This window comes from Pogonomyrmex barbatus, unplaced genomic scaffold (genome assembly GCF_055798465.1).
Source record: "Pogonomyrmex barbatus isolate J1 unplaced genomic scaffold, ASM5579846v1 scaffold10, whole genome shotgun sequence".
Classification (NCBI taxonomy): domain Eukaryota; kingdom Metazoa; phylum Arthropoda; class Insecta; order Hymenoptera; family Formicidae; genus Pogonomyrmex; species Pogonomyrmex barbatus.
In genome coordinates this window covers 3,694,978-3,709,524 of record NW_028297099.1, presented here as the reverse complement: position 1 = coordinate 3,709,524, position 14,547 = coordinate 3,694,978, and the positions used below count along the sequence as shown (strand labels likewise).

General features: G+C 44.5%; 1 protein-coding gene across 6 annotated transcripts in view; it reads left to right on the top strand.

The window, feature by feature from the left end:
• Sox102F (transcription factor Sox102F) overlaps window positions 1–14,547 on the top strand; it is a 236,738-nt gene that overhangs the window by 95,082 nt on the left and 127,109 nt on the right. The window contains exon 1 of one of the 6 annotated variants that reach the window (XM_089070502.1): window positions 1,064–1,309. The exons of 4 other annotated variants lie outside the window; for them this stretch is intronic. In XM_089070502.1, the coding sequence (XP_088926628.1) occupies window positions 1,166–1,309 (144 nt within the window). In that variant the 5' untranslated portion in view covers window positions 1,064–1,165. Of the gene's footprint in view, window positions 1–1,063; window positions 1,310–5,862; window positions 6,081–14,547 lie in introns of those variants that run through there. One more of the 6 variants, XM_089070509.1, reaches the window with a different exon arrangement.

Genomic DNA, 14,547 nt, shown 5'->3' with positions numbered 1-14,547 from the left:
GCGTCCTGACGATTCAATTAGGATTCAGGCACGCAGCGAAGATCCGGATCTCTCCTCTCACGTCTTTTTCCCCTTGTCCCCTTTCTTTCGTGGTATAATCGATCGCCGATTTCACGAGAGATCCGACCGTACGCTCGCGTGGCCGTTGATATATGAAGTTTAGGAACCAGATGCACACAAGCGGCCTGCGCCTGCGAGGTATCAACGGATCTACGTCCAAAATGCGGTCCGAGCGACAACATAATAATAAGCGCATCGAGAAAAAGTGATCGCTCACTATCGTCAGTCATTAATTTCAATGTAATCCAATTACGTTTTATGCGCTTGGTTTTTTCGATAATATAATTCACTATCGGTCTCGGTGGCTTAGGAGCCATCAATGTGAATTTTTCTTTTCTCAAGATTTATATACCGTTCGCGGCCGAACGTAAATAAATTTGTCGCGACGGGGATAGAAATATGGAATTTAATCGCTTGTCGTCAATTATTTCAAGGCGTTATATTTCACGCGCGAACAATGTCCACGTCGGGACCGTTACGTTTAATCAATCGCGAGGAGAGAACCCAGTCGTTACACGTCGAGCGCACACAGACGAGTCGACGGCGAGACTAAGGAAGTGGGACCGAGGCATCGGACCAAGGGCTGAAAGCCTCGATGAAGCCATCGCTGAGAAGCGTCGCGGGGACAATGGAGCAATCAATAGGGTAATGTGAGGACACTTTATCGAATTATCGATGCGGTCGACACTGGCGTACCTACGGTCAATGGACACGGGTACCCTGCTTTTCGAACGAACCCTTACGCCTCGCCGTCTCCACCTCCTTTCTCTCTCTCTCTCTCTCTCTCTCTCTCTCTCTCTCTCTCTCTCTCTCTCTCTCTCTCTCTCTCTCTCTCTCTCTCTCTCTCTCTCTCTCTCTCTCTCTCTCTCTCTCTCTCTCTCTCTCTCTCTCTATCTATCTCTCTCTATCTCTATCCGTCTCTCTTCTCCTCAGGTCAATCTCTCTGCCTTCCTCCCTCTGATCACCCCGTGGTCCTCTCTTTGCTGCTTTCAATCTGTCTATCCGCATCTCTTTCTCGCTGATTCCCGTCAATGTTCGGCGACTGATAGAGCCGGAGCATCCGCGCTGTAACAAGCTCAGTCGCCCTTGACACTTTGGGCCGTTAATGTCCGAGAAGCACGCGATAAATCCGGCCCCAAACGAAAGGCGTATTTCCATTTTACCGCAGTGCTATCCCGGGAGTGTCCTTCGGTGCAGGAACGAGTGCCTCCGCGGCGTTTGTCATCTCTCACACACGTTAAAGATACTGGTTTGTACACTCGTCCCATTTCTGCGCAATGTCCCATCGCTTGCGACTCCTGCAATTGTGTCAAACCTAAAATTTTATATTTTTTTCCTTTCTCTGCTTCTTTCTCTCTTTCTTTGTGAAATTAATTAATCTAGTTAAATAATATAAAAAGTGATTGACCAATCGATCAATTTATCCAAGAATCCTCTATTCTACGAGGTTTACTATTTCTACATTTTAATGCATTTATGCGCACATAGTAATCTTTCTAATCCCCGATACATAAATCTGTCCGTCCAATTGACGGGGATGCCGCGACGTAGAAGACACGCAGATGACAACGCGCGGCTGGAAAATCCGGTCGTGAGTGGGTTTCGCACCCGAGCGGTGGACGTTCAACAGGGACGACAGTGGGCCGATATTTTTACGTGGACTCGATCACATATTTCACACCTGTCACTTTGACTGGGATTTTTCCTCCGCATCTTTACATTGAATACCATCGTGGCAGGCACACGCGCGCGCGCGTGTATACGCATGTATATGTATGCGCTTGTAATTACCGCGGCCAGTCTTCTCGGTGCCCTTATCTTCTTCGTTCGGTCTTCCAGCATCGCCAGAGTCGCGTCGCGTCGCCGCGCGCAATGTCGTGTCGGTCCCGTGAAGCACGCCCGATTGACCGCGCGTGAGAACACGATATCGCACGAATGAGTTATGATCCCTATTCGAGGATTTGCATACCGATTCATTATGCGCCGGTGGAACTCAAAATTGGAACGCAACATGGCGCAACAGATCGCGCGCTGCATGGAACGTCGAAGGAGGGCGGCAGCAGGAACGATAAATCAAAGGCCTCCTGCCCCGCGTGTTCCTTCCTGCCCTCGCCTTCTCCTCCCCTCCCCCTTTTCGCGAGGTGCATGCAAATCGCACTCACCTTAATGGCGAACGATGCAACGGTCCAGGGAAAGAAAGAAGCATCGTCCGAGAAACTTTCCGCTACTTTCCGTACGTTTTATCTGTACGCTTTGAATGCGCGAACCCGTACGAATCGCTCGGCGAAGGCCGTGCGCACAGATGTACTAAATTGCGTACAAACAAATCACTTTAGTACGATCGACGTGCGCAAACACAGTTGTGTAATGCTTCGGCGTTGGGTAATTCGATTTATGTAACGGTAGTGCTATTGTCGACGTACGTTGTTCTACGACTTGGACTTGTCGAGGAATGTTTGATGATTAACAGAGTATTATTGTTCTCATCTTTTTTTTTTGTTTTACATATTTTAAAGCGTATACTATAATATACGTTCTCAGGATCATCATACAAATTAAGATTAGTGAGATAAAACTTTTAATTACCATTATAGCTTCTCAACAATGACTTTATCTATTTCCTCTTTATCTTTTAAAATATTCTTCATCAAGTAGTTGGGAAAAAGGAATAAAATACAACAAGAGCAATAGCGAGGAGAAGAGAAGTGGCTCCGAAAGACGGATGAACGGATTGTCTGAGATAAGAGGAGATGACAGGTGAGGTACGTAGGCGGAGGCGGGACAGATAGGCCGATCTGGATATACATGATGCTACCCACGTTGATATTCTTACAGCTATATCATCTCCTCTTTCTCCTCCTTTCTTTCCTTTCCCCTAATTCTTCAATATTAGTACGATCGTGTTATTCATTAAAATATAAAATATATATTTTTTTTTCTTTAAATTTGTTACAATCTGTTTATAATCGCTATTTAAATATTAAATATCCAAATTTATTTATAATTTTATTTAACAGTACAGTATATAAACATTTATGATCTGGAGTTTTTTTTTCATATTTTTCGTACGAATAATAATGTAATAATCGAAATTACAATTGAATAGCAGCATGTCATTCGTTCTATCATTCGCTTGTACGACAGCGTAGCGTATAGCAGATACGAAGGCTCATTTGCTCTACAGAAAACGAAGACCGGGTCAATGAGCATATGTATCATCCGTGAACAATCCGTCATCCTGGCCTAAACGACTTTCATCCCCGAAGAAGGTAGCAACAGGCCGAGCAGGCAATAGAGGCAGGGGCCAGGGAGACGATTGCTCGCGCGACTGCGTTAAAGCGTGCGTATCCGCTGCTTAAACACAGCAACGGCAGCAGCGTCGGCAGCAGCATCAGAAGTAGCAGAAGCAGCAACGGACACCCCTCCATGACTGCAGGCTGTTTCTCCTTTCGTCTCTTCTCTCGCGCTAGTCGCTCTCTTCTCATACCTCCTCCTCGCCAGTGGTTAGTCCCGGCTCCCTCTTTTCTCCACGTTCTCTCTCCCTCCCGGCCGGCGGTCCCTCATCTCTTTCACTCTACCCCATCCCCCCTGATCTCTCACCGTCACTGTCTCGCCTCCTCTGCCGAGTCTCTTTAGTTTTGTGCGCTACCTGCCTGCCTTGTGGCTCGCTCGTATCGTATCGTATGTAAGTGAAGCGAGGTGCCTTGGCGCGCTCGCGCGGGACGAGGCGAGGCTGGGGCCCCAGGACGACGGGTTACCTGTGTGTGGCACGGCATGGCGTTGTCTCCTCGCGTGTAGGCACACAGCCTTCTCACACGCGTGCTCACGCACGCACGCATACCGTGCGCGCGCGATGCGGTGCGATGTAACGGGGTACGCGAGAGCACTCGCGTGCGAGGGAGACAGTACGCCGAAGTGTATGTGCAGGGGGGCCCGTACACCAGGCCAGCATCCGATGCATACAGGTGCGTAAATGCGCGAGAATGCTCTCCCGATTCCGTTCTTGTGATCGCGAGGCTGCGGCGCGAGAGCGTTGGTACATTGTGCACGCACACTTGTCCGCGGGAGAAAGAGATGACAAATGAAAAGAGAGAACGAGAGAGAGCTTCGCGTATCCACACACACACACACACGCGTGCGCGCGCGCGCGCGCGCGCGCGCGTGTGTGTGTGTGTGTGTGTGTGTGTGTGTGTGATGTTGCTTGTGTACGCGGCCGGTGCACAAGAGCGTGGGCTCCCCTCCTTCTGGAGCCACACTCCACCTCCTCCTACCTCTCGGTCTCTACCTCCTTCTTCTACCTGCCGGCCCAGCCGACACACATGTGTATGTGTACCTTGGTCTTCAGTGTAAGATCTGAACCAGCGGAGAACGCACGCTATTGTTATATCATTATCATTGTCATCGTCCGTGGCCGTTCGTTCGCGCCCGTTCCCGCCGCTTGGTGTGTCGTGAACATTTCGCGTCGGCGCTCGTGTGCTACCGTGTGAGGGTGGCCAAGACGAAAATCATCCCGATCTAGCTCGGTCGGTCGATCACGCGTGCATGTATCAGTGCCGGGTGTAAACGAGAGAAATTCGTTCGGGCGTACACGAAACCGCGTGAACGAGACGAGAGAACTGCCGCGTTTCGTTGCGGCCGGTACACGGATATCCCGCGGGGTCGAACGGCGATGGGGTGCGTGTTGGTACCGCGCCCTCTGACAGTAAGGCGCCCACGGGACAGTACGATATGAACACGTGGGAAATCGCATCCGTCAATCGTCATTACCGTCACTGCCTTCGCTATCAACAATAATTACGTAATCTCGCTGGAATCATCGAAGATTCGTAAACAGATTTTACTTCGCGTTCAAGAGATTTATAAATCTGTCAAGAAAGTGTCAGGCAAGATCGCTAGATCGAACGCTCATCGTATTTATAGAGTTCGCACGATGATCACAGTCTAAAATATCTGTCGTTAGTCAACGTGAGGTTTACGGATCGGAGTTGCGGAGTGGTTTTTAATCGACAGCGATCGTGTATAATCGATCAAGAAGAAGTAGATCAGAATTAAGAGGATCCGATGACAGGGAGGAAGCGGACGAGGTTCCGAATCTCGACGGATGAGAAGGGCAAGATAGGTTGGAAGGAGACTATGAGTGACGCCTAATTAAAGCGATTAGACTTTGTGGTTAATTGTTCTGGAACGTCAAACTCTTACATGATCCCACGTCGGTGCTGTCGCCGTGCTTGTTGTCACATCCCTTGGAAGGACTGAAAGGGCAAATGAGCCATGATCGGACCGATGAGCGTCGAATCATTGACATATCTCATACAAATCTGAGAAAATTATTTTAGCATAGACAGAACATTGCCCAGCTATCCAAAATTTTAGTGCTATCTCTCTGTGTTGTGATACCAATGGCTTTTTGACAGTCGCCAAGGGCTATTTATCTCAATGAAAAACATATTACTAGCCTTCTTCATCTTTCCTTATTTTCTTTCTCTGTAGCAATCCTACCTTGATTCCCCTTGATCCGCCCTTCTATCCTAATTCTCTTTTTTGTCTCCTTTCTCTTACATCAGTGATTGAATCAATCATTTGCAAGCCATTTCTTAATTTTGCTGTAGTTTCAATGATACAAAGCGAAGAGCCGACTCGATATATCGCGTGATCACGTTGATTGCTCAATTAGTTTTTAAACGTGAATATATATATATATATATATATATATATATATATATATATAGTGTACCGTGAAAAATCCACCCGATTTATTCGGCTTTTTTGTGACCGCGCGTGTTAGTGCGAGGTATCTCTTTCTGATCGTTAAGCAGAAACGTGAACCATACAGTGTGGGTGAAATACCTTGACGACAGTGCAGGAACTCGAATCTCGTGACAGGTGCCATCGGAAAGGAACAGCTGTTGCGAATTAGTGCGTTTTATTAGGAATCGATTATGCGGACGGGTATTCGTAATGACGAGTAATTCGCACGACAGACATTTCGCTTATGCGGAAGCAACCAGTTGAAAGTGACGGTAAGTTATACAGGTTTTGCCACCTCGCATCATGCTCATAACGTAAAGAATTTTCACAAGAATGTTATTAATTTTTATTGAAGAGTCATTTATTTTTTCCCAAGTTCCAAGCATCTCTCTCAGAAAAGTTTTCTCTTCTCATGCTCGCGATCCTTTCGTTACGATCACATCCCGCATAAATTCGCACAAATCGCAATATATTGCGACCTGTCTTTTCGAAAGAAATCATTACGCAATGTTGTATTGCGAATGTTAATATTCCATGTCACGTTCGGTCATTTTGCTTCGTAGAAGATAGAAAAATATCACCGCGCATCGGAGAAAATTAATCTTTCGTAGACGTTAATAGGAATCATTATGTCAGGAATATCTCGATTCGCATTCGCGAAGGGTTAAGAGGTCGGTTTAAAAAAAATGTCAATTAGACGCGAGAACGATTCGTGACATTCGCGAAACCGGTAGACGCCGCGCATGCGGCGTTGATCTCGCGCGTCTCACGGCTTCTCGCGCAGTCGTGAGCGTGGCTTCTCGAGGCGATGCGAATACGCGGGCAAATGGAACGATAAATCCTTCGATTGTCGAACGTCGATAATCGTCCGGAGACGCGCACCACCGTAGACACCGGCAAGAAGGAGGCAAACAGTCCAACTCGGCTCGGTTATCACGCGCACATGATCACGACAACAGCGGCCCGGTTGATTCTCTCGTCGCCGATTGCAAGTGGCAAAAATTGCTCTCTCACCACGCCGCTCGGTCACGTTTGCAATGTAACGTTCCCCGCGCGGCGGATGTGATGGTGATCGGCAATCCGCCGGATCTTTCGGCGGCTTCGCCGATTCGTCGAAGCTCGCGTGTTAACGGAGCAATCGGTTAGGCATACGCGCTCGCGGAATGTCGCGCAAAACGCACTCGTCCATCCCTTCCAGGGAAGGGACTCGTTTCTCGTTTTGGTAGGCGATCCATAGTGGTACCCGTTCCGATACGCTGTCTATTTTAATTAAACGCGCAAGAAAATTGAAACGGCCGCTATTGCCGCGTACAATCGTCAATAAGATTGCAGTTACAAGTGCGGCGACACGCTTCGCGTATAGGATTCTATTGCGCGATACGTTCAACTTTCTCGGATTGTACATTTATTTTTCTCCTATTTGCGATAACTTAAACCCAGTCGTTGATTAATCGAAGAAAGAAACGCCTATTGCGCCAATATCCTTAGAAATTTGCCTCTATCATGTAGATACAGGTTTTTAGGTTTTTATTATGACTTGTCACGTCCAATCACCAATCACCACAGTTTTCTTTGTAATTTTATTAGCTTGCCTTTTATCATGACTACATTGCGCAAAAAGTTCTATCTTTTCGCGACCGGACACGTCCGCTAACGATCTGAAAGTACAAGACAATGAAATGTTTAGATCGAGCAAACGGTTGGCTTGGAATTATAAGATTTTACTGATTGTTGCAATGAAGCTCTGTGTGAGAAAGCGTATATATCTTCTTGCCGCGTGATTACATTTTACGATCCTAACGCAATAAATTATTAATCAAACTACTTAATTATATGTTTCTAATGCAACTAGGATTTCCTCGGGACCTAACGGTTACTGGAAGTCATCTATAGCCCGTGTGTTATTATCCTTCATTATGGATATACGGATACCCTAGGTGCACAATGCGCACAATGTGTGTTGCATCGAGTTATTAAGTCGATCCCGTATCGCGGCATTTGCGGCAGGAAATTAAGATATCGAATGAATCCGACGACGTGATACGAACTTTCATTTTGCAGAGATCCTCTTTTCATAAGATTTTATCCTCTCACGTCGTATCTGGCCCTCTTTCGTGACTCTTACATTTCTTTGTTTCGTTTTTTTATATTTTCAATGTGGACGATAATACAAAATACTTATATATCATGCGATATAATTATTTTCACACCTGTCAAAATCTCGTACGAGTTTCTCCATTGAACACGTTATGTTTCTCGCAAAATTATATTCCTGTACACCGTGTACAGTTGATACTAGTCACTTTTAGTGGTCATATTTTTGACTTAAAAGGAGTTCCTGTCAGCAGTGATTTGGGGGCCGTGTGAAGTGCCGCTTTTATAGTACGCACAGGAGGAGACAGTCCAATTAAGGGCACATTTGTATACTTAAGTGTACCAATATCGATGTATAAATCGGACCAGACGATTTATAGCTTTGCCGAAATCGTAAAACATACGAAATACGTAAGGAGAGGCCGAACCTTTCCCTTCTTAGAAGAATCCTTAGAGAATCTTCGATAGATACAGATATTTAATAGAAGTTGTACGACGTATCTTTCACATTGATAAATCTATCGCTTAGAAAACAAAGTCTATATTAAAAGTATATATAGTCTCGATTAATAAGTTTATTGAGTATTTTTGATATTTTAATTGATAAAGTTTATGTTGAATGATTTAATGTGAAAAACTGTTTTATTCATCTGGAAATATAGTCTTAATAAATACATATATTCTAAATAATTAAATATTTAATTCATTGTTAAAAAAGATAAACATATTTTGGTCGTCGACATCGGTCTTAAATTCTCTTGTGACAGATACGTCTAGAGTAAAAAGCAAAAGTATTTTGAATATCGCCAAAAGTTGCCAAGGAAACGTCTCTCGAGCTCACCGTGCACAAAGTCAACCCCCGAAGCATGCAAGATTAAACCCTTTACGCGTTGCATCACAAAGAAGAGCGAGTTGTTGGCAACCCTTGCAAGATGATTCTTTCCCTTTTTCTCTTTCGCAGCCCTCCCCCCCCCCTCATTCTTCCGCGTTAAAATGTACACGCGCGGTCAGCATGGAAAGTATATTTCCCTTGTCGTAAATCTTCTTCGCTTGTTTCTCACGTGCTCTTCAACGATCGGCGTTGAGTTATGTTCGTCGGTATTGCTGATGCTCTTACGGTCGTTTCGGTGTGTTAGGAGCTCGTAAATGTTCAAAATGAAATCCTTTAAAGCGCGGCATATTCATTTTGTACGTAGCAATTTGCATGTAAATCCACCGTGCTCAGACGTAAAGATCATAGGATATCATAATTTTCCACGTCAAGAACGATGACATTTTTTCGTACATCAAGTATTTATGCCATTATCTCCACAATATTGTCAGAAGCATATCTCATTTTCATTGTATCTTACTATACTATGCAATAAATGTGTATATGAACGGAAACTGTAGTCATTATGATTAGAACATTTCAGGTATATTTATAATAACTGGCTGTATTAAATCCAGTATTTTAGGTTTCTCATACAGCTATTTCTAGTGTACAAAAATTCTCGCCTATTATATTTATATTTGTAATTGCAAATAACAAAATTTATTTTATTTCCTCTAATAATATTCGTTTTCTTCGTTCGGACTCTCTATCGGTCGCGCATTTAAATGTATCTGTACGTTCTCGTTTGTGCTTCTCGCTTGATTTGTCAAGGCGCGTGTAATCGCCGATAGATCGATGCTGAACGCATCCGGCGATACGGCACGGTGAATTTTTGCGAAACAGGTGGTTTTACCCATATAGACCGAGCGAATACAATGTGAGCTCGCACCGTTCGTGGATCGTGCGATTTGTCTTCGTAACCAACCCCGTTCGCCTTGGCATGGAAAATGCACGCGTTCCCTAATAGAGTCCTTTGTTCAAAACCGAACTCAATTGTTACGGCCGATTATTCAGAGTGGAACAATGTCCAGTCAACCAGATACCAGTTTATCTCGAAACGCATGCGGCTGCATCCACCGATCGTGGTATGCACGATCTTATCTCGCGACCCGAAGCGAAATGCAAATTAAAGTTTCCTCGCATAATTGGTCCTTTTTAAGCACTTACCTATCTGAGATACGCGCGCAGATGAACGAATTAAGTTTGCCGTAATTTTTACGAACATTGACGTGAAATATAAATATTGGAACACTCGATAATTATGATATATCGTTTTTAATATGTGTGTGATAAGCTAGCTGCATCCATTTTTCATTACTATCTATACAGGAAATTAAAAAGAAAAGGTACGTTTAATACTGTTGTACTTTAGAGTAATTATACAATATATTTATTGTAATTTAAAGTAATTATATAATATATTGATTTGTTATTCCATACAATCATATGTAAATTAATTTGAATCAAAGTGATGTAAATTGTATTGTTAGCTAAACATTGTAGTTAAACATATCAGAGTGTCGAGTATCGTGAAAATTTAAAATCATTACAGAAAGAAATTTCAATTCTGATAGTTTTGCACGCACATCTTCGTCATTTAGATTTAGCGAAGCGATTCACAGCGATATTACCTGACCCGTTCGCCCACCAGATCTCATCGAATCCCTCTGTTCCACGAAATAAATATAAAAGATCAAAGCAATTCACAGATTTAATGCTCGTGGGTCCATAAACGAGGCAACTGATGCCAGTTGGGAAATAAAGTGAGGCGGCCATTCTTCCCGCGTCCACGATAACTTTCATATTATGGCTTAAAAGACAACACGCCCACTTGACAATTATTTGAAAATGATCCGGGTTTCCTCCTAACATCCTACGTCATTCAGATCTATTATTGAGATTAAGCAGTATTAAGACTAAAGAACATGAGGAAATTTCATTTCTCGGTTGACAGCAAAATATATACTTTTTTCTGTTACATTAAAATGTAACGTGTAGATCAAATCGTTAGTGAGACAATGTAATTATTGTATTTTACAAAATGGGGTGCGATTTACACGGTTTGTGATACGATCGGACTCGGCCAGAAACCCGTCAATCTCCGATTACATTCTTTCGTTTAGAATTCTTCCAAATTTCTATCTATCTAAGCTGACACATCTACCTGCGCGCACTCACACGCACGTGCGGAACATTACCTGCAGCTGCTTACACTATCGATGAAAGGGTCATTGGCCCGATAGATGGGTACCTTCTGCCCTAATGAGTTCGTTCCTCAGAAAATGTCCACGAGATCACCGTCATAGTGTCAACGGAGCTGATTGCGAACGGACATTCGCGCGGCGATTCTCCAAGGGTTCTGCTCCTCCCCTTTTCCCTGTTTTGCACTTTGCCGAGGCAAGATCCTTTATAGTGGCGATCTGGCCCCTGGAATCCCGAGGCATTTATCGGTGGAGTTAATACAGGTGAACAAGAGAGAGACTGCGAACATTCGTTGTAGTCGCCGTTGTCGTAACGAAGCAAGTTCTTCTCGTTTCGTCTCCTCCACTCTCTCTCTCTCTCTCTCTCTCCTTTCCTCCGAAAGAACGGTTGGTGTTCCTCCGGTGTTCGGTGAAACACGACGGTCTCTCGACGAAGAGAGGTGATCTCCCGATGAGTGGGAGGTCGGTATCATCGAAAGGGGTGAGGGGACAGAGGCAGGCCGAAGGAAGAAGGCAGGGCAGCGGTGGGCCTAATTAGTCAGGGATATATCTGGAATCTCATGGAGGCTGAGTTTTGTAGGCCTCCTTCAGTTTTATGTACGCAGGCGGATTTCTCTCGTGGATTAGCATACAAATCGATTTAAACTCGAGATAAATAGCCACTCACAGCCTCCTCACACGGAGCCGACTTCGGGCATTATCTTGTCCACCGCCGAGATTAACGCTTAATGCTTTATACTTTACAGCCGGGGAGCCTCCCCGCGCTGCCTCCTGCGGGTACCACTATATATACTTAAGTACGTACCTGCGTTTTGTCGTGACACCGTCGAGTGGCTCTTCATCTCTTCCTCTCTCTGTCTCTCATCCCGATGTCTGCCTCGCGCGTTTCGCGCCAATGTTCTTTCGTTACTACAGCCGGCCGATCGGACAAACTCGTTTCCGATTAATCGAAACGCCAGGTCATCGTTCGGGCAATAACGACCCGCCGATGTGGCGGATCGTTTACACTTTACACCCCCGGTGGATTTCATGGGAGTATTTGCGACGACGTCGTCGTCGTATGCTCTTTACGTACGTACGACGGTACCGTAACATTACCAATGAAATCACTCCAAAGATACGCTATTATAGTGTTACACAAGTTTACGCTTTATCATGCCATGCTGTATTATCTAATATACATGCACAACGATCATATATCGTATTTATCTGAATTAATATGAAGAAGGGGACGATTAATCCGCATTAGATAAAAACTCGTAAACACTAGTCGATACCTTGTCGGATTTTTCACAGTTTTTTCGATGTGTATTACACATTTGTTAGCATTTTATGATAATTTCATGTTCGCTTCTGCGGCGTTACAACTCCTAATCGCCGCAGCGAATCGCAAATGATTAGCGTTTTATTCGGCGTTTTAAACGATTATCGTATTTTCTCTCCGTACGAACGGAAATACAATGTGGACATTTCATGCGCGGGGACGACTCATAATTTCTGAGCACTCATAACAAATGCGGTGTTATTCGGTCGTATAACGCGGTTATGCGTTTCAGAAGCATCTACTATTTCGAGACAACTTTTATTATATATTATTGTTCATCATGGTGCTTTTATCGTTTTCGGTCGGCCGAAACCACGTCAATTTTATGATTACGTTAAAATGTTCGATTTATGTATTTAGCCTTGGGTGGCGACGAATTATTCACCGAATATAATACGAGCGAGATGCCGTTGACTTCGTCGATCGAAGAGGAACGGGTTTCGATGTCGCGTCCGATTTCTCCTGGATGCACGAGGTTTCGTTGTGTTTTAGCGGAATATTTCGATTATTCATGACGACTTAAGGTTCCGAATAGCAAACGTCATTCGAATAGTCATTAACAAGCCGCGGATACACATAGAGGTAAGGGAATCGAATCTCCCATGAGATTGGCTGTATCGTCGAGATGCTCGTTATAGCTCAGTCTTTTATATTAATTTATACCGTTATATCTCCTTATTCCTTTACGGAACTTGTATTTTTTAATTGGTTGTTGGCTATAAATCGATTCTTTTCGATTACATTATAACTACTATATTCCGTCATAAATTTTCTTATAAATTCAAAATATTTGATATTTTATGCGCGAATTTGCTATCCCTGTCACTAAATTAGCTTTCCATTCTCGTAGCTCGTTTCCATTTTACAATTTTTGAAATTTGTTGACGTCATTATAAATCTTTGTCAATACGCTTTCATCGTTTCATCAGAAATGAGCCTGCACTCTTTGAATAACGTTAAAATGCGACATTGTCTTCTGAAAAAGTGATTTAACAAGTGAGACGCGCTGACGGCTGACCATCCCTTCTTGTTTCAGCAATTACGATACTTTGGTTAATTAAGAGGAATTGTCGGAAACTGCAAATAGCCCAAAGGCTGATGGCAATATCGTGCGGTTATGCTTACCCGCTGTAACGGAGAGGGAAATTATTAAGCGGTTATATCAGTTACATCTAATTGCGTATTTAACGCAAAGAAATTTTCGCTACGGGATACCACTCGGCGTCATATCACGTTCATTATTTATTCATTTTGTTTGTGCCGTTATCTCTAAGAAAGTTACAGTCTGCGCGATTGAGAATGGCGTGCGTAACTCGTCTAACCCCCGGCTTCTGTTCGTTAGCGTAACGTTCAATTAGCGATTACTCTGTTTGCCAGAATTATCATTTCGCGTGTTCCGACGAAATCATTAACGGCCAACTTTTAGCTCCGCTGCGAGCTCCGTCGGTTCGCCTCGATTGATCTAACACGTGATCGCGTTACAAATACCGGACCGATTGCGCGCGTAATAAATACGTGGGCCGCAGTCGGACGGCATACACAACGGCTAATGAGTTCATAATACAAAGATTTCTAATACGGCTCTCGATAGCCGGACCCAGGATAATAATGTCAGGCTGCTACGTCCCCGATTGCTGAGACGCGCGAGGCAGCCGGAAAGAGAGGCGCAAGTGGGCCACTCTTGAAACGGATGAGCAGGTGAACGGGCGTAAATCAGGGTAGACTCGAGCTGCGGCACGGAAGGGGCGAAGGTGGGAGGGGACCGAAAGGAAAGAGAAGGAGAAGGAGAGAGAGAGAGAAAAAGAGAAAGGGAGGACAGGAAGAGGCGGAAGATGAGGAGGGACACCAAGAGAGATGGCAAGACGGAGCAAGAACGGGAGAGGCGGACAGAAACGGAGTAGTTCTTGCATGGCGCGGAGGGGGCAGCAAGATTGGAAGCGTCCGATGCTGGATCGCGACCAGCTGCTGTCACCGACCTGCTTGGTAGACAGCCAGATTATTGCACGGAGTCTCTATGGACCACGGATGTGCGCTGATTCCGCTGTCCGTTCCATAGCGATAGAGCGGTCGATTCTGAATGATAAAGTGAGAGCCATCGCTCGATTTTATGAATTGATCTTTGAGAATTATTATCTAATTATTTAAGAAGCGTTAAAAATAGCCTTACTCGCAAATATATTCATTTAAATGTAAACAATCGAAACGTCTCTCTCTCTCTCTCTCTCTCTCTCTCTCTCTCTCTCTCT